The sequence below is a fragment of the Furipterus horrens genome, unplaced genomic scaffold (assembly GCF_987537825.1).
Source record: "Furipterus horrens unplaced genomic scaffold, mFurHor1.1.pri manual_scaffold_7, whole genome shotgun sequence".
Lineage (NCBI taxonomy): Eukaryota > Metazoa > Chordata > Mammalia > Chiroptera > Furipteridae > Furipterus > Furipterus horrens.
Genome location: NW_028327177.1, coordinates 111,768,009 through 111,787,517, shown reverse-complemented (window position 1 = coordinate 111,787,517; position 19,509 = coordinate 111,768,009). Strand labels below are relative to the sequence as shown.

The following is a 19,509-nucleotide window of genomic DNA, read 5'->3' as shown; positions in this document are numbered from 1 at the left end:
GTATTTATGTTATTAACAGCATCTCCACAAAAGAACTCAAGACAAAGTGGACAGAGTGACTCTCAATCAACTAGCCAGAGGAAAATCCCACCAAAGAGCATCTGAAATATAACCAGACAGCATAAACAAACGACATAAAGGATAACCCAAGAACATCAGGCTCAGGAGATCAAAGAGACTGCACCACTGAAACCCTAAGGAATCTCATACCACAAAGGTGGGAAATCAAAGCAGACAAATCCAAAAAACAAAAACAAACAGGAAGAATCCAACATGGTAAGACACAGAAACAACCTCTCAATGAAAAGAAAAGAGGAATCCCCAGAAAGAGAGGTAGATACGATAGACATAGCCCAATGTCAGACATGGAATTCAAAACAATGATGGTGAAGAAGCTCAATATACTCGACAACTTCAAAAACAACTACAATAACCTCCATGGAAGTTACCAACAGCTCCAAGAAAATTACAGAGAACTTACGGAGAACGACACCAGCATAAAAAAGGACATAGAAACTATTACTAAGGAACAGGAAGAAATGAAGAATACAATCTCTGAACTGAAAAACACAGTAGAATCAGTCAAAAGCAGGCTAAACGAAGCAGAGGATGGGATCATTGAGTTAGAGGACAATGTACAAAAAAATTCCCAGACAATACAACAAAATGAAAAAAGATTGAAAAAGTACGAAGAAGATATAAGGGAATTACAGGATAGCATGAGAAGAAATAATATCGGAGTTATTGGAATAAAAGAAGGAGAAGAAGAAAAACAAGAAATAGAAAAGCTGATAGGAGAAGTAATGACAGAAAAATTTTCCAACCTGATGAGAGAAAAAGTTCCCAACCTGATGAGAGAAAAAGTTATGGAAGTTCAGGAAGCACAGAGAGTCCCAATGAAGAGGAACCCCAAAAACCCCACTCCAAGGCACATCATAATTAAAATGGCAACATTCAAAGACAGAGAGAGAATCCTAAAAGCAGCAAGAGAAAAACAGCAAATAACATACAAGGGAGCTCCGATAAGGCTATCGACCGATTTCTCAACAGAAACATTACAAGCCAGAAGAGAATGGTCAAAAATATTTCAAGCAATGAAAAACAAAGGCCTACAACCAAGAATACTCTACCCAGCAAGGCTCTCATTCAAAATGAAAGGTGAAATAAGGAGTTTCTCAGACAAAGAAAGACTAAAAGAATACATCTCCACCAAACCAGCATTGCAAGAGATGCTAAAGAGAATATTTTAAGGAAAAGAAGAAAAAAACAGGAGAGGAACACAGGTACAAAGGGAAATGAATAAATACATGCCAATAATAACCTTAAATGTAAAGGGATTAAATGTTCCAATTAAAAGACATAGGGTAACGGAATGGATAAGAAAACAGGACCCACATATTTGCTGTCTACAAGAAACACACCTCAAAACAAAAGATTTACACAGACTGAAAGTAAAGGGATACAAAAAAGTATTCCAAGCAAAAGGACATGAAAAAAAGCTGGGGTAGCAGTACTCATATCAGACAAAACGGATTTCAAAGCAAAACGGATTTCAAAGCAAGGGCAATAAAAAGAGATAAAGAAGTAAATTTCATAATACTTAAGGGAACAATCCATCAAGAAGATTCGTCGTCGGCAGCCGTCCGTCTCGAGAGACGATGGTGTAGCTTCTTAAGAGTCTATCTGCACCGCCGAGAATGGCTGTGCAGTCCGACTCGGGAGTGACACGGTATCTGTCTCCTCCCGTGTTAAATCGACATCTTGCGATGACGATGGAGTGTCCTCTCCAGTGAAGCTGAAGCTACAGAGCCTGGGCGGGGTGATATGGAGGGTCTGCTGTTGCCCATGCAGCAGACCCCCCCCCCCCTTCGCAGCTGAAGGGTCCAAGGGAAAGACGGAGTCGATACAGCTTGGCTTCAGGTGCGCCGCAGGAGTTGCCGGTGTTGACTACAACGTCAAACCGCCTTAGGGACTCCGGCTCCAGATTTTCTGTCGGGGTTTACTCCCTTAGCCTTTCCCCTGAAGAGGTATGCCGCAAGGCAGCGGAGGTTTTTTGGAGTCAGAGTTTTCCTTCTCTGATGTGCCCTGACTGGAATATCGAACCAGCGACACTTAGCTCGCAGGCCGACGCTCAATCCACTGAGCCAAACCAGCCAAGAAGATATAACACTAATAAACATATATGCACCCAACATAGGAGCACCCAAAAACATAAAGAAGATACTAGAAGACCACAAGGATATTAACAGCAACACACTCATAGTAGGGGACTTTAACACCCCATTATCAACAATAGACAGATCTTCGAAGCAAAGAAACACCAAGGATATATAGGCATTGAACAACACACTAAACCACATGGACTTAACTGATATATATAGAACTTTCACCCCAAAGAAGCATTATTGCTGGGAATGTAAAATGGTACAGCCATTGTGATAACTGCATAGCAGTTCCTCAAAATGTCGACAATAGAATTACCATATGATCCAGCAATTTACACAACTGGGTATAAATCCAAAAGAACCGGAAGCAGGGTCTCAAAAGATATCTATATACCCATGCTCATAGCAACACTGTTCACAACAGATTAAACTTGGAAGTAATCCAAGTGTCCAAATGTGTACACCAGAATGTTATTCAGTCTTAAAACAGGAGGAAATTCTGATATATGCTACAACATGGATGAACTTTGAAAATATTATTCTAAGTGACATAAGCTAGTCATACAAACACAAATTTTGTATGATTCCACTTATACCAGATACTTAAGTCAAAATCATAGAGACAGAAAGTAGAATGGTGGCTGCCAGAGGCTGGGGGGTGGGGGGGCGGGGGGGTGTGTGGAACGGGGAGTTATTGTTTAATAGATATAAAGCTTTAGGATTAAGACGAAGATGAAGATGCATGGTGATGACTGCACATTATGAATGTGTTCAATACCACTGAACTGTATACTTAAAAATGATTACGTTGATTAAATCTTAAGTGTATTTCAATAGAATTTAAAAAGTTGAAAGAAACAGCACATACCTATTTCCATGTATCTATTATAGTTTGTTATTTATGCACAGATGTGCATCATCCTGATTTAACAATATATTTTGTAGTCAATTTATATCAAGACCTACAGAATGTCTTATTCTTTTCTCAAAGTGTCAGTGTTCCACTGCACACACTTACGTTAATTTACTTAGCTGTTATCAGTTGACAGACATGACATTTTGTTTCAGGTCATTTACTATTACAAATAATACTATGACAAATACATCTGTGTATGTGTAGGAATGTTTATGTATAAGAGGAAAATAAAGCATAATTCTCATACATGGAAGCCTTTTATTACTGTCTATAAAATGGACAAACAAAACAGATTAAAAAATAAAAATCCATTTGATCTCATCTATGGTGTATCTATATTTTATCCCCATTATCATGAGAGTGATTTTCCTAGTACAGATTCAGACAGTAATATACAGTAAACATGAAGAAAGACAAACTGCAAGCTGATGATAAGAAGACTGTCGCTAATAAAAAGGAGTAAGGAAGAGGTAAGATTATAAGAATGATACACTCAATCTTTAGTTTATACCCAAGGGGTACAATTTTGCAGTCTTGAGAATAATTCCTCTCTCAGACATTAGCTATACTTATCCCACTCAAATCACATGTTTATCTGGGGGTTGCAGGCATAGGCACAAAAGTAGGGGGAAGTTAAAAATTAAGAATTGTGAGTTATTTCAAAGGGTAATAATACATACACAACCCTCTAATTGTGATTTGCCAGGCTCCCTTCCCTATACTTTTCTGATCACATAGCTTAGGCCACCTGCAGTCCCATTCCTGGACAAGGACTCATCGTGCTCTCAAATGAAAGAAATTGATTAGATCCTGTCAAACTTGCCTGGATGGTCCAGTTCTCTCTCATGTGCCATCTTAAGAACAAAGTATTTGCCTTAATTTGCAGTTAATAATGACTTTGTAATCTAGCCAGTAACTCAGTTCCTCTTGAGCTAGTCCTGTCCTACTATTATCAGTTTACCCCAGAAACTGAAGCCCTATCCTTGAATACCAGGCCAGTAGGTAGGGCCCCCACAACAGACTGCCAGAATACATACATACTAGCTCTAGCATAGATCTAGCTCAGCACAGATCTTTAAATCCTTACTGATCCTAGACATATAGTCTCCTTGGTGGAACAAGATCAGCTTACTCTATCCCATCTACTACCCAACTAGGAAATCTTTCTTCCATTAAATAGCAAGTGGAACTCTTCTAAAATATCTGCCGCAAACTAGTGGTCATATCTATTTTCTATGTTTTGACTCAAGGAGCCTCAATTATTCTACCTTTCAGAATTTGTGCCCAAGTGACACTTATGTGGTATTACTGCCTAATATGCATAACTTGAATATAATTATGAGCAAACTCAAAATGATTAAATCTACAGATAGAAGGTATTAGGAAACAGATTTTTTTCACTCATGCAACACTACTTTTATTTCTTCATTCATCATGCAGTTACTATATACCACACACATAAAAATGTTGATCCTTGCATGTAGCACAACACAACTTTCAAAGAGCTTATGGTATTTAAGATTTACTTTTCACCATCCTAATACAATTTTGTCAAGTGGTAGTAAAGAAGAAACACTCGTACTTCTTTTCTCAAACAGTGAAAGAAAGATTTCTATGGGCCACAGGGTTAGTGATATGGACACTACAGCCATGTGTTCAATGCTGCAGCTAATTAAAAAATAACAGCAGAGGGGAAAATATGTTAATGAATATGTGTTGAAAAATAAAATTACGTGCCTGAAACAAAGCCTGCCTCAACGTAGTACATAATGAATTTTATTGTCAATATTCTCAGTCACAAATATACACACCCTTCACTGAATCTTTCTGAAAATGTTACAATCTACCATCAGAGTTTTGGTCAATCTTTAGGACAAATGTTGTACTATAACTACATACTACTTAATATAAACGTGTCCCTACATTTCTGGTAAACAGTCTGAAGTATAAGTTAGCACTGCTGTATCAGAAAATTAACTATTCAAAATTACTCTATCCCAAAGCTCTGTATAGAATATGCTGCAGTCTGAATGTGCAATGACTTTTCTAGAAGCTTTAAGAGACAACATACACCAACTTTCTTTACCTTTGTGCCTTACCTGAATTTATTCATAAGATATAAATAAGAAATAACCCCTACTTTTCACAAATAATGTACATAAACACATCTGGGATAGCTTTATGCAAAATCTTTACATACATGTAATTAAAAAACAAACACAAATAACTACAATATAATATAGTAAACTACAGTACTGGTAAAAAATACTTTCCATAATTTCAAGAAATGATGAACTGCAAGCTGGAATTTAACAGATTAGTAAAATCAGTAAGGTTAGCATAAATGGAAGTTAGAAAACAAGGATTCCAGAAAGAAAAATCACCATGGACTAAGGTGTACAAATGGGAAAGCACAAGCAACATACAGAAAGATAGAGATATGTATCTAACTGAATGAAAGATTATCTATCAGTAGAGAAATATAATGAGATATTAGGTTGTAAGGTTAAGTCAGAAGAACATTCCCCAAAACAAAGACACTTCTTACTTTTTGTACATGTTTTAAAACAGGTCAACTTCACAGTATTAAAAAGGATGAAAGGAAAAACAACAAAAAAAGATTAAACATAGAAAGATAGTAGAAGGGATGGGCATAGAAGACACTGTGAAATAAAATTTCATCAGAATCTCATTAGACATAGTAGAGAGGGAAAGAACATAGGATGAGGAAATTCCATAGCAACTCATGTTTTAATTCTGGGTTTCTGGAATAATTATGGTATGTTTTAACAAAATTAAGAAAGACCTAAAAACTAGTCTGTAGAAGAAATGCAAAATTAAAACTTAAGAAAATAAAACAAAGCTAATATGAAAAAGAAGATGATACAAGTCAACTGATAGAAAAGCATTTCCAAAATTGGTCATAAAAGTGTGTAGGCTTAGCTACAAAAATTCTTATAAGAAAATTTTTGTTTCTTAGAAAAATTAAAATAACAGCAATATAGAAGATGATAAACAGGCAATTCAAAAAATACAAATGATCAGTATTTTAGAAAATACTGATGAAATCTTACACCACTTAGAAATTAGCAAGGATTTAACAATCTGTATAAGCAAAGGTACAAGCACAATGCCATATGTTGTGCTGAGTGAAAAAGAAATCAGTAAGACACATTAAAATCTTTCAAACAAATGGCATACCCTTTGACTAATCAACCCCACTTTGGGGAATTTAAGATAAAAAATATCAATGGCTCTAGAGAAAAATTTATTTGCAAGATAGGTTATATCAGCATTGTTTAGATTAGTAAAGAATTTTCAATATGAATGTTCAATATGGAATGAATTAATGTGATACAGAATACTATGTACTTATTAAAAATTACATAAAATATTTAAATATCATAAAATTCACAATATTATAAATAGAAAGACCAAGTAATTTAGAACTTCCAAATTTTATAAATAAATTCCCCTGCTAATCTACCTTCCTTCTAAAACTCATTTTTATTATTTTATTGTGAATTCTCCCTTTTCTATGTCTGTAAATATACAGGCATAAAAGTAAAAATTATATCTCTCTTCATTTACTTCTATTCAGTCTATACAAATAAAACAGTTAAATAATGTTGAGAATACAAGTACTGGTTCTCAAATAGAACAAAGGAAAAAAAAATCCTTAATAAAATATTAAACCAGGAATTAAAGATAGGTTATGTTATAGATGCACTGATTTATAAATGACAACTAAAAATAAAATTCTAGACTGAATCCTGAACCTTATTTTTTCTTTTTGTAGGCCATTTTTCAAACAAGTGGCAAAATATGAATGAAGTGTATAGATAAGGTCACTATTATGTCAACATTTTCCTAATTTTCATAACTGTACTGTGGCTGAGTATGAGATTTTTTTTTTTTTTTAAAGATTTTGTTTGTTTGTTTATTTATTTATTGAGAGATGGGAAGGGAGGGAGAAAGAGAGGGAGAGAAACATCAGTGTGTGGTTGCCTCTCCCATGCCCCCAACTGGAGACCCGGCCTGCAACCCAGGCATGTGCCCTGACTGGGAACCAAACCAGCGACCCTTTGGTCTGCAGGCAGGCAACTCAGTCCACCGAGCCACGCCAGCCAGGGCGAGAATGTTCTTAATTTAAAGAAAATTCATACTAAAGCATTAGGAATAAAGTGACATCATGTCTGCAAGTTATTCTCAAACAGTTAAAAAATAATAATAGGTATATAATATATATGTATACATTACAGTACTATATGTATAACATGTATGTATATGTGTCTGTACACAGAAAAATATGATAAAACAAATGTGATAAAATGCTAACATTTGGACAATTTTCATTCTTAGAACCCTTCTGTGTCCGAAATTATTTCAAAATAAAAAGAATTTTAAACACCAGGAAAACAAACAGCGGTGATTTAACAAAATTTAAAACTATGCATTCATTCATTCATTCATTCATTCATTCAATAAATAAACACGCTGAAAAGTCACACTGCTACACAGTAGTTAAAAAAAAAAAAGATAAAAATCCCTGACTTCATACAATTTACCTTCTAGTAGAGGGAGGCAGACAATAAGTAAATAAAATGCATCTATGAAGTCCTCTTCAAAAATATGAACAGTATAAGAATAACTATATAAAAATGTGTATCAATCGAAACTTGGAATTGTTTCAAATGGACCCAGTTGATAGAAAATGTCCAAGCAATTTTCAGAACAGGTACTGAGGCATATCTCAAATATGATTATTCTGATAATTTTACCTCGCAATATTAGGTAATAGCTTGACATTTTGGCTATTTGTTACGAGAAAGAGTTTGGGAGTTAAGAGAATCTTTTATTATTACAAATAATACTACAACAAAGAAGCGTGTGGCAAATTGCCTTAGGGAAGTTACCACTTACTATTTTTGTTTTGCATTTAAGACGTATTTCACATTACAGACAAGAATAAATTCAAAATGAATAAAAGACTTAAATATTAGACACAAAACCATAAAAATCATAGAAGAAAACATAGGCAGCAAAATTTGGACATTGCCCATAGCAATATTTTATTGGACATATCATCTCCCCAGGCAAGAGAACAAAAGAAAAAATAAATAAATGGGACTACATCAAACTAAAAAGGTTTTGCATAGCAAAGGAAAACATCAATAAAATTAAAAGACAATCCACAGAATGGGTGAACACAGTCATTGATACATGTGATAAGGCATTAATATCCAAAATTTAGAAAGACCTTAAAACACCCAACACCAAAAATAAATAAACAAAAAAATAAAAATGGACAAAGGACCTGAACAGACACTTCTCAAAAAGGACATACAGATAGCCAATAGACATATGAAAAGATGCTCAATGTCTAATCATCAGAGAAATGCAAATTAAAATCACACAGATATCATCTTGCACCTGTCAAAATGGTTATCATCAATAACTCAACAAACAACAAATGCTGGCAAGAATGTGGAGAAAGGGGAATACTTTTGTGCTGTTGTTGGGAATGCAGATCAGTTCAGCCACTGTGGAAAGCAGTAGGCTAATGACCTCAGAACATTAAATGGGTCTGCCTTTTGGACGCAGCGATCTCAATTCTAGCAAAATATCCAAAGGAACCCAAAACAGTAATTCGAAAGAACATAAGCACTGCTATGTTCATTGCAACATTATTTACAATAGCCAAGATATGGAAGCAGCCCAAGTGTCCATCAGTAGATGAGTGGATAAAAATAACTATGGGACATTTACACAATGGAATACTACTCAGCTGTAAAAAAGAAGAAAATTTTACCCTTTGCAACAGTATGGATGGACCTGAACAACATTATGCTAAGTGAAATAAGCCAGTGAGAGAAAAATAAATGCCATATGATTTCACTCGTATGTGGACTCTAATAAAACAAACTGAATAACAAGCAAAATAGAGACAGACTCATAGAGAGCAGGATGGCAGCTGAAGGGGAGAGGCTGTTTAGGGGGTGGAGGCATTAAACAAAAAGGAAAAAGAACTCCTGACCATGGGCAACAGGGGAAGGGGGGATTAATGGGACTAAAAGGTATGGGGAAAAAATAAAGATAAAAAAGTAAAAAATTAAAAAAATAAACTATATGAAATACTTAAATGGAAAAAAAAAAGACCATTGTATTGGTGAGAGGATTAAATGACATAAAAAGACATCAGCTCAGTGCAAAGCCCAGAGGAAATAGGAAGTGGTGGTGTTTCCAAGATCAAAGCATAGGCCTCATGAGGTGGAAGTGTAGATAGCCATGTGAATCAACAAGTGTGAAAATATGAACTAAAGTCTAACTAATACAAGTCTCTAAAATGATATGATCCTATCCTGGTCAACAATTTTTAAATTTTTGTAAACATGGGATGAACATGTATTATTTACCTACTACATTCTGTAGCAGCAATTTTACTAAAAATCAAATTGTATTTCCAACTACAAAAAAACTAAGCATTTGGATGCACAGACTCCTTTTAATCAAGAAAAGCAAAATATTATCAAGAATCCAGCTGTAGACATGTAAAAATTAAATAGGTTCTAAAAAATGATAAAACAGCCTGCTGAAAAAGTAAAAAATTATCTTGGGGGAAAAAATAAGGCTCCCTACAGGATAGCACTTAATCTGAATCTTCTAAGTAAAGAATTGGAGAACAAATTCAGTAAGCAATCATGTAGGGAGTTCATTTTCCTAACTTCAAGCAAGTTTAGTCTTATTTCCAATTCTGCACTTATAACCCACGAATCCTAGAAAAAGCAATGTAATTTGCCTAGAAAATTCATAGTTAAGGGGAGCTAGGACCAACTTCTAAGTACAAGGCTCACTCTTCTCAAAATGTTTTTGTAAAAAAATGTACAACCAAATACTTCTACAAAATTATGAAGTTTTATAAAGAGTGATTACAATGCATGTCTTTTCCTCAACAATTATTTTCCTTTAAATAAAAGTGAAGGATAAAAGCAAGTATAGTGAAAATGGTAAAAGTCAACCTTCCATCCTTTTGTTTTAAAAAAAGATTGTCCTAGAAAAGGAAAAGGTATGAAGTTTCACTGAAGCTAATTAAAAACAGTGGCAAAGAGAGGTGGAACAGCAAACGCATTAAAAAAAAAAGAAGTACTAAGTCACCACAAAGGAGACATATATCTATATGGTTAAATAACAATCATCAAATTACGGTAGGTCCTATTTTAGTCATAATTCAAACCAACAAACTGTATTTAAAGTGGTAATATTTATGAAATGATTATAAACTTTAAATTGGTTGAATTGGTTATTTGGTGATGTTAATAATATTGTTCCCTTGGGACATGATAATGATACTGGGATGATATTAACAAGAGAGAAATTAAGGCTATATCTTTTGTAGTCGTCGTCGTCGTCGGCAGCCGTCCGTCTCGAGAGACGATGGTGTAGCTTCTTAAGAGTCTATCTGCACCACCGAGAATGGCTGTGCAGTCCGACTCGGGAGTGACACGGTATCTGTCTCCTCCCGTGTTGAATCGACATCTTGCGATGACGCTGGAGTGTCCTCTCCAGTGAAGCTGAAGCTACAGAGCCTGGGCGGGGTGATATGGAGGGTCTGCTGTTGCCCATGCAGCAGACCCCCCCTCTCTTCGCAGCTGAAGGGTCCAAGGGAAAGACAGAGTCAATACAGCTTGGCTTCAGGTGCGCCGCAGGAGTTGCCGGTGTTGACTACAACGTCAAACCGCCTTAGGGACTCCGGCTCCGGATTTTCTGTCGGGGTTTTCTCCCTTAGCCTTTCCCCTGAAGAGGTATGCCGCAAGGCAGCGGAGGTTTTTTGGAGTCAGTTTTCCTTCTCTGATGTGCCCTGACTGGAAGATCGAACCAGCGACACTTAGCTCGCAGGCCGACGCTCAATCCACTGAGCCAAACCAGCCAGGCACTATCTTTTGTAGTACATGCTAAAATATTTACATATGGAACAATGTCTAGGTTGACCTTCAAAATGACATGGAAAGAAAAGAACGGGAAGAGAGAGATTAAACAAGACTGGTCATAACTTGATAACTGCTATAGCTGGGTAATGGTAACATGAAGGGATCATTATACTATTAGGCATCCTATAAAAAAGGCTGAAATACTCTATAATGAAAAATTTTATAAAAACAATAAAAATTGCTAATGATAAATCACATCATAATAGTGTAGAACACCACAAGCCTTAATTCCTTGACATATTCATAGTATTGTCTATAAGAGCTTCTGCTGCCTTAAATGACTCATGTACTCAGAATAAATAAAGATAACCCTCAATGTAAAAACAACTATAGATCATCTAAACTTCTCAATCATGTATAAATGAAAATATATCCTGACACTGGCCCCAAACCCCAAGCTAATACTTCCAAAGTACACACACAGCAGCTTACAAGAAATCAGAGTTGCATCTAAAATCAGTAAAGTCATTACTAACTATACCTCACATTCCAGGTTTATCGCCTCTGTGCCTTCACATGGACTACCACTTATTTACAAGAGAAACATGGAGAGCAAGAAAGATTCTATGACCACCATCCTTTTTCTGATTAGTGCCATACAATTTATTAAGTTTCCAAGAATTGTTAGTATGTCACTAAAAGAACTGACAGCACCAGAATTAACAAACATGTCATATCAAGCCCCTTTATTTGGCAACCATTATAGAAACAAAGAAGACAAGCATAATAATACATACTGGAGGACGACCAGGACGACCCCTTTTTCTTTTTCCTTTGACCTCCGTATCTTCAAGTTCGCTGCCAGCATCAGAATGAGCAGTGGTTTCATTAGTTGAATCCCTAGAAAATGTGATATATTATTTTAGTGAACAAATTAATTCATTAATACAATTCAGTTTTGTTCCACTACTTTCCTTTATCTCCTATTATACAGATGATTAGAGTGGTTTATATTTCTACCTAAGCAAATAAAAAATGGTATCCTCCCTAACACCACATAACATTGAGTGAAATGAAGCTCACAAATAGAGAAATACAAAGAGGAAATGACAGTAGAAATGGCAGCTGCTATACAAAATATAAATGTAAAATACAGCTGAAAAAGACTAATTATTCAATATGAGAAAATAAAGGTTTGGGAAGAATTTTATTCATTTAAAAAATCATGAAAGTCAGTGGTGTGCTGGTAAATGTTTTAAAAACTCGGCTTCAAAAATATATACAGGAGCAGGGGTGCGCGCGCAAGGACACCTCAGCTGGCTCCAGTGGGCAGCAAGGGAATGCGCCATGAGGCGGGCAGCAAGGGAATGCGCCGTGAGGCAACCGCGGGCGCACACCATTGCGGCAACCACGGCACACACCAGTGCTGCAAGAAACAAGAACCTCTGAACCGCCAGACTAGACCAGCTGCGGCCACAGAAAAAGAAGGCGACACACCAAGGCTAAAACGGAGTAAAAACATCCCTTTTTATTTTTTTCCCCCACTTTTTTTTTTCTCTCTTTCTTCTTTCTTTTCTTTCTTTCTTTCTTTCTTTCTTTCTTTCTTTTCTTGGGATTTTTTTATTTTATTTTTTTTTATTGTTTTTCTTCTCTTTTCTTTCTTCCTTCTTTTCTTTATTATTTTTTTGTTGGATTTTTTTTTCCCCTTCCAAAAGAAAAACAAACTATCTCAAACGTGTTGCATATAACCTCTCCTTCTCATCCTTTCTCTTCAATTGTTGTTTATTTGTTTGTGTGCCTAGTTTAGCCCCCCTATCACTCTAAATAATAGAATATAATTACTATATAAACCCAATAAAATACAATCCCACTTTCTTACTATATTTTACATTATTTCATTCTTTTCTTCTATTTTTATTAACATACAATGTAAATATTACCTACTGGCTTGCATAGTCTCAACTATTATTAATCTATCACTACTTCTATCAAAAATTATATTTTTCCTCCCTAAAAACAACTCTTATCTATTCTTCTTATAGTATAAAAGTGCTAATCTCTTTACATTTATATTAATACGGGCTCGTTGGCAGATGATAGTGGGATAGAGGGTGGGGGATATTTTTTGATGGTGTGGGTCTCCTGCCTGGGCTGTGTGTTTATGTTTTTAACAGCATCTCCATAAAAGAACTCAAGACAAAGTGGATGGAGTGACTCCCAACCAACTAGCCAGAAGGAAGATCCTACCAAAGAACATCTGAAATATAACCAGACAGCATAAACAAACGACATAAAGGGTAACTCAAGAACATCAGGCTCAGGATATCAAAGAGACTACACCACTGAAACCCCCAGATCTCCCATAAAGAATCTCATACCCCAAACGAGGGAAGTCTAAGCAGACCATCCCACCCCCCGTAAAAAAACAAATAAATAAATAAATAAAAACAAAAAGAATCCAATATGGTAAAACGCAAAAATAATCCCTCAATGAAAAGAAAAGAGGAATCCTCAGAGAGATAGATGAAATAGACACAGCTCAAATGTCAGTCATGGAATTCAAAACAATGGTGGTAAAGAAGCTAAATATACTCGACATCCTTAAAAACAACTATGACAACCTCCAAGGAAGTTACCAGCAGCTCCAAGAAAATTACAGGGAACTTGCAGAAAACTACACCAGCATAAAAAAAGACATAGAAACTGTTAACAAGAACCAAGAAGAATTGAAGAATTCAATCTCTGAACTGAAAAACACAGTAGAATCAGTCAAAAGCAGACTAAACGAAGCAGAGGATCGGATTAGTGAGTTAGAAGATAATGTAGAGAAAAACTCCCAGACAATATAGCAAAATGAAAAAAGATTAAAAAAATATGAACAAGATGTAAGGGAATTACAGGATAGCATGAGAAAAAATAATATCAGGATCACCGGAATTAGAGAGGGAGAAGAAAAGGAGCATGGAATTGAAAAACTGATAGGGGAAATAATGACAGAAAATTTTGCGAACCTGACGAGAGAAAAAGTTATACAAGTTCAGGAAGCACAGAGAGTTCCAATGAACAGCAACGCCCAAAAACCCACTCCAAGGCATATCATAATTAAAATGGCAACATTTCAAGGCAGAGAGAGAATCCTAAAAGCAGCAAGAGAAAAACAGCAAATAACATACAAGGGAGCTCCGATAAGGCTATCGACCGATTTCTCAACAGAAATACTACAAGCCAGAAGGGAATGGTCAAAAATATTTCAAGCAATGAAAAACAAAGGCCTACAACCAAGAATACTCTACCCAGCAAAGCTCTCAGTCAAAATAAAAGGTGAAATAAAGAGTTTCTCAGACAAAGGAAGACTGAAAGAATACATCTCCACCAAACCAGCATTGCAAGAGATGCTAAAGAGAATATTTTAAGGAAAAGAAGAAAAAACAAGAGAGGAACACAGGTACAAAGGGAAATGAATAAATACATGTCAATAATAACCTTAAATGTAAAGGGATTAAATGTTCCAATTAAAAGACATAGGGTAATGGAATGGATAAGAAAACAGGACCCACTTTATTTGCGGTCTACAAGAAACACACCTCAAAACAAAAGATTTACATAGACTGAAAGTAAAGGGATATAAAAAAATATTCCAAGCAAACGGACTGGAAAAAAAAGCCGGGGTAGCAGTCCTCATATCAGACAAAATGAATTTCAAAGCAAGGGCAATAAAAAGAGACAAAGAAGGACATTTCATAATACTTAAGAGAACAATCCATCAAGAAGATATGACATTGATAAACATATATGTACCCAACATAGGATCACCCAAATACAAAAAGCAAATACTAGAAGACCAGAAGAAGGATACCAACAACAACACACTCATAGTAGGGGACTTCAACACTCCATTATCAACAATAGACAGATCATCGAAGCAAAGAAACACCAAGGATATATAGGCATTGAACAACACACTAACCCACATGGACCTAACTGATATATATAGAACTTTCCACCCCAAAGAAGCAAAATATACATTCTTTTCAAATGCACATGGGACATTTTGAAAGATAGACCACATGATAGGACACAAAACAAGCCTCAACAAATTCAAGAAAATTGAAATCATATCAAGCATCTTTTCAGATCACAATGCCTTGAAACTAAAAATCAACCTCAGAGAAAAAAATCAAAGACACCCAAACTCATGGAGCTTGAATAACATGCTATTAAATAATGAATGGATTAATAATGACATCAAAAAAGAAATCAAGAAATTTCTAGAAACTAATGATAATGAGCACACAACAGCCCAAAACCTGTGGGACACAGCAAAAGCAGTCCTGAGAGGAAAGTTCATAGCAATACAGGCATATCTGAAAAGGATAGAAGAATCTCAAATTAAAAACCTAACCATAAAGCTACAAGAACTAGAACAACAACAACAAACAAAGCCTAGGGCAAGAAGAAGAACGAAATCATCAAGATCAGGGCAGAACTAAATGACATAGAGACTAAACAAACAATCCAAAAGATCAACAAAACTAGGAGCTGGTTCTTCGAAAAAATAAACAAAATCAACAAGCCTCTAGCCAGTCTAATCAAGAAAAAAAAGAGAGAAGACCCAAATAAACAAAATCAGAAATGAAAGAGGAGAAATCACGACTGATACCTCAGAAATACAAATGATAGTTAGAAATTACTACAGATAACTATATGGCAAGAAATTTGACAATCGAGAACAAATGGACAAATTTCTAGAAACATACAACCTTCCAAAACTGAATCAAGAAGAAGTGGAAAGTCTCAACAGACCAATAACAAAGAACGAAATTGAAACAGTAATCCAAAATCTACCTGCACACAAAAGCCCTGGACCGGATGGCTTCACAGGCGAATTCTACAAAACATTCAGGGAAGAACTAACTCCTATCCTCCTCAAACTGTTCCAAAAAATCCAAGAAGAGGGGAAAATCCCAAACTCTTTCTATGAAGCCAGTATAATTCTAATCCCCAAACGAGGTCAAGACACAGCAAAGAAAGAAAACTACAGGCCAATATCACTGATGAACATAGATGCTAAAATTCTCAATAAAATATTGGCAAACAGGATCCAGCAATACATCAAAAAGATCATACATCACGATCAAGTGGGCTTCATTCCAGGGATGCAAGGATGGTTTAATATTTGCAAATCAATAAATATAATACATCACCTAACCAAAATGAAAGACAAAAATCACATGATCATATCAATAGATGCAGAAAAAGCATTTGATAAAGTACAACACCCATTTATGATGAAAACACTCAGCAAAATGGGAATAGAGGGAGCATACCTTAACATAATTAAGGCTATATATGAGAAGCCTGAGGCCAACATCATACTCAATGGACAAAAACTAAAAGCATTCCCCCTGAACTCAGGAACTAGACAAGGTTATCCACTCTCTCCACTCCTATTCAACATAGTGTTGGAAGTCCTAGCCACAGCAATCAGACAAGAAAAAGAAATAAAAGGCATCCAAATTGGGAAAGAGGAAGTAAAACTTTCATTATATGCAGATGACATGATAGTATACCTAGAAAATCCTATAAACTCCACTAAAAGACTACTCGATATAATAAGTGAATTTGGCAAAACAGCAGGGTACAAAATAAATATACAGAAATCTAAGGCATTTCTGTACACCAACAATAAAATAACAGAGACAGAAACAAAAAAGAAAATACCATTTACTATAGCAACAAGAAAAATAAAGTACCTAGGAGTAAACTTAACCAAAGAGATAAAAGACCTGTACTCTGAAAATTACATAACACTGAAGAAAGAAATTAAGGAAGATACAAATAAATGGAAGCAAATACCATGTTCTTGGATGGGAAGAATCAACATCATCAAAATGGCCATACTACCCAAAGCAAATTACAGATTCAATGCAATCCCTATTAAAATACCAATGACATATTTCACAGACCTAGAACAAATACTCCATAAATTCATATGGAACCAAAAAAGACCCTGAATAGCAAAAGCAATCTTGAGACGGAAGAACACAGCAGGAGGAATCACAACACCAGATATCAAACAATACTACAAAGCCACTGTAATCAAAACAGTCTGGTACTGGAATAAGAACAGACATATATATCAGTGGAACAAAATAGAGAGTCCAGAAATAAACCCAGGCCTCTACAGTCAACTAATATTTGATAAAGGAGGTAGGAACATAAAATGGAGTGAGAAGAGCCTCTTTAACAAATGGTGCTGGGAGCACTGGATAGGGACCTGCAAAAAAATGAAACTAGATCACCAACTTACACCACACACGAGAATAAACTCAAGATGGATCAAAGACTTAAATGTAAGCCGTGACACCATAAAAGTCCTAGAGGAAAACATTGGCAAGAAAATATCAGATATCTCTCGTAACAATTTCTTCACGGAAACATCTTCTAAAGCAAGAGAAATAAAGGAAAAAACAAATAAATGGGATTACGTCAAACTAAAGAGTTTCTGCTCAGCAAAAGAAAACATCAGCAAGATGAAAAGGAAACCAACCATATGGGAAAACATATTTGCCAATGACGTCACAGACAGGGGACTGATTTCCAAAATATATAAAGAGCTGATATGACTCAACATCAAGAAAACAAACAACCCAATTAAAAAATGGGCAAAGGACCTGAACAAACACTTCTCTGAAGAGGACATACAGAAGGTCCACAGACACATGAAAAAGTGCTCAACATCATTAGCCATCAGGGAGATGCAAATAAAAACCACAATGAGATACCATTTTACACCAGTCAGAATGGCCATCATCAACAAATCAACAAACAACAAATGCTGGTGAGGATGTGGAGAAAAAGGAACCCTACTGCACTGTTGGTGGGAATGCAGACTGGTGCAGTCACTATGGAAAACAGTATGGAATTACCTCAAAAGATTAAAAATGGAACTGCCTTTTGAACCAGCAACTCCACTACTAGGATTATACCCGAAGAATCTTAAAACACCATTTCAAAAGAACTTATGCACCCCTATGTTCATTGCAGCACTGTTTACAATAGCTAAGTGCTGGAAACAACCTAAGTGTCCATCTGTAGATGAGTGGATCAAAAAACTGTGGTACATTTACACAATGGAATATATGTAGCAGAAAGAAAGAAGGAACTCCTGCCATTTACAACAACATGGATGGAACTAGAAAGAATTTTGCTTAGTGAAATAAGCCAGGCAAAGAAAGAAAAATACCGTATGATATCACCTAATACAGGAAACTAAAGAACAACACAAACAAAAGAACTAAATAGAACAAAGAGCAGAATAGCAGTCAATAGGGGGGAGGGGGGAGGGAGAGAAGTGAGATAAGTAAGGGAAGGGTTTAGTCAAAGAACATATATAAATTACTCATGGACATGGACAACAGGGAGGGATATGATTGCGGGAGAGGGGGTGGGTTGGGTGGGGGAGAGAAATTGGGAGAAAAGAGGACAACTGTAATTGAAAAACCAAAAATAAAAAATATATATATATATATATACACATACAGTATTCCCTCACTTATCGCGGGTATTACGTTAGACCCGCGCCACCCCCGCCCCCTGCAAAGTAGGAACCTTACATTTATTCTACACTCTTAAACCTACGTAACTTTAACAACATACGTATACAGTACCACAAAATCCTGTGATATAGCGAAAAATCCGCGATAAATAATATTTTTAAAAATCCTGCGATACAGTGAGGCCGTGATAAGTGAACCGCGATATAGAGAGCAACTACTGTATGCACATAAACTATTAGAAATGTTACCAACATAAAGGATGCATAGCATACATTTTTACAAACAATAATTTTTTTTTAGAGAGAGGGGAAGGGATGGAGAAAGAGAGGGAGAGAAATATTGATGTGAGAGAGAAACATCAATTATTTGGTTGCCTCTCTCATGTGCCCTGACCAAAAATCAAACCAGTGGACCTTTCACTTTGTGGAACGAGGCCACCTACTGAGCCACATTGGTCAGGGCAAAATACATAATATTCTTTATGGTAAATAACATATAGCTCATTGATTCACATAAAACGATTTTGATAATTTTGCCAAACTCTTGTGTTCATAGCTAACCTAAGGTTGCAAAGGATGAAGAAAGAGGGTTTTGACAGGAAACATGGTTGATACCTTTATTTACTTGAGTGAATAAAATGTAAGTGAAATAACAAATATATTTGTTGAAACGTAAATCATTGTTCAATAGTGTAAAACTTCTGTACTGAATTGGGTAATTGTTCTCAAATACAGGAAGAACACTTCAATTATTTGTGCTATCATAATGCAATGGCTATAGACCTGATACAAGTTTAATCTCCAGTATTAACAATTTTTCCATCATCCATTCAGTCTATAGACAATTGACAAGACAATGAATTGAGCCCTGATATACAATAATTGCTGATTTTCATAATGTAAGTATTCCCACCACAGCCAATTTCAAACTACCAAATGCAG

At 35.7% G+C, this 19,509-nt stretch overlaps 1 protein-coding gene across 3 annotated transcripts in view; it reads right to left on the bottom strand.

The window, feature by feature from the left end:
* STAG1 (STAG1 cohesin complex component) overlaps positions 1-19,509 on the bottom strand; it is a 382,246-nt gene that overhangs the window by 250,645 nt on the left and 112,092 nt on the right. For all 3 annotated transcript variants that reach the window (XM_090284291.1, XM_090284293.1, XM_090284292.1), the window contains exon 3: positions 11,807-11,909. In XM_090284291.1, coding sequence (XP_090140417.1) covers positions 11,807-11,909 — 103 coding nt within the window. The remainder of the gene's footprint in view (positions 1-11,806; positions 11,910-19,509) is intronic.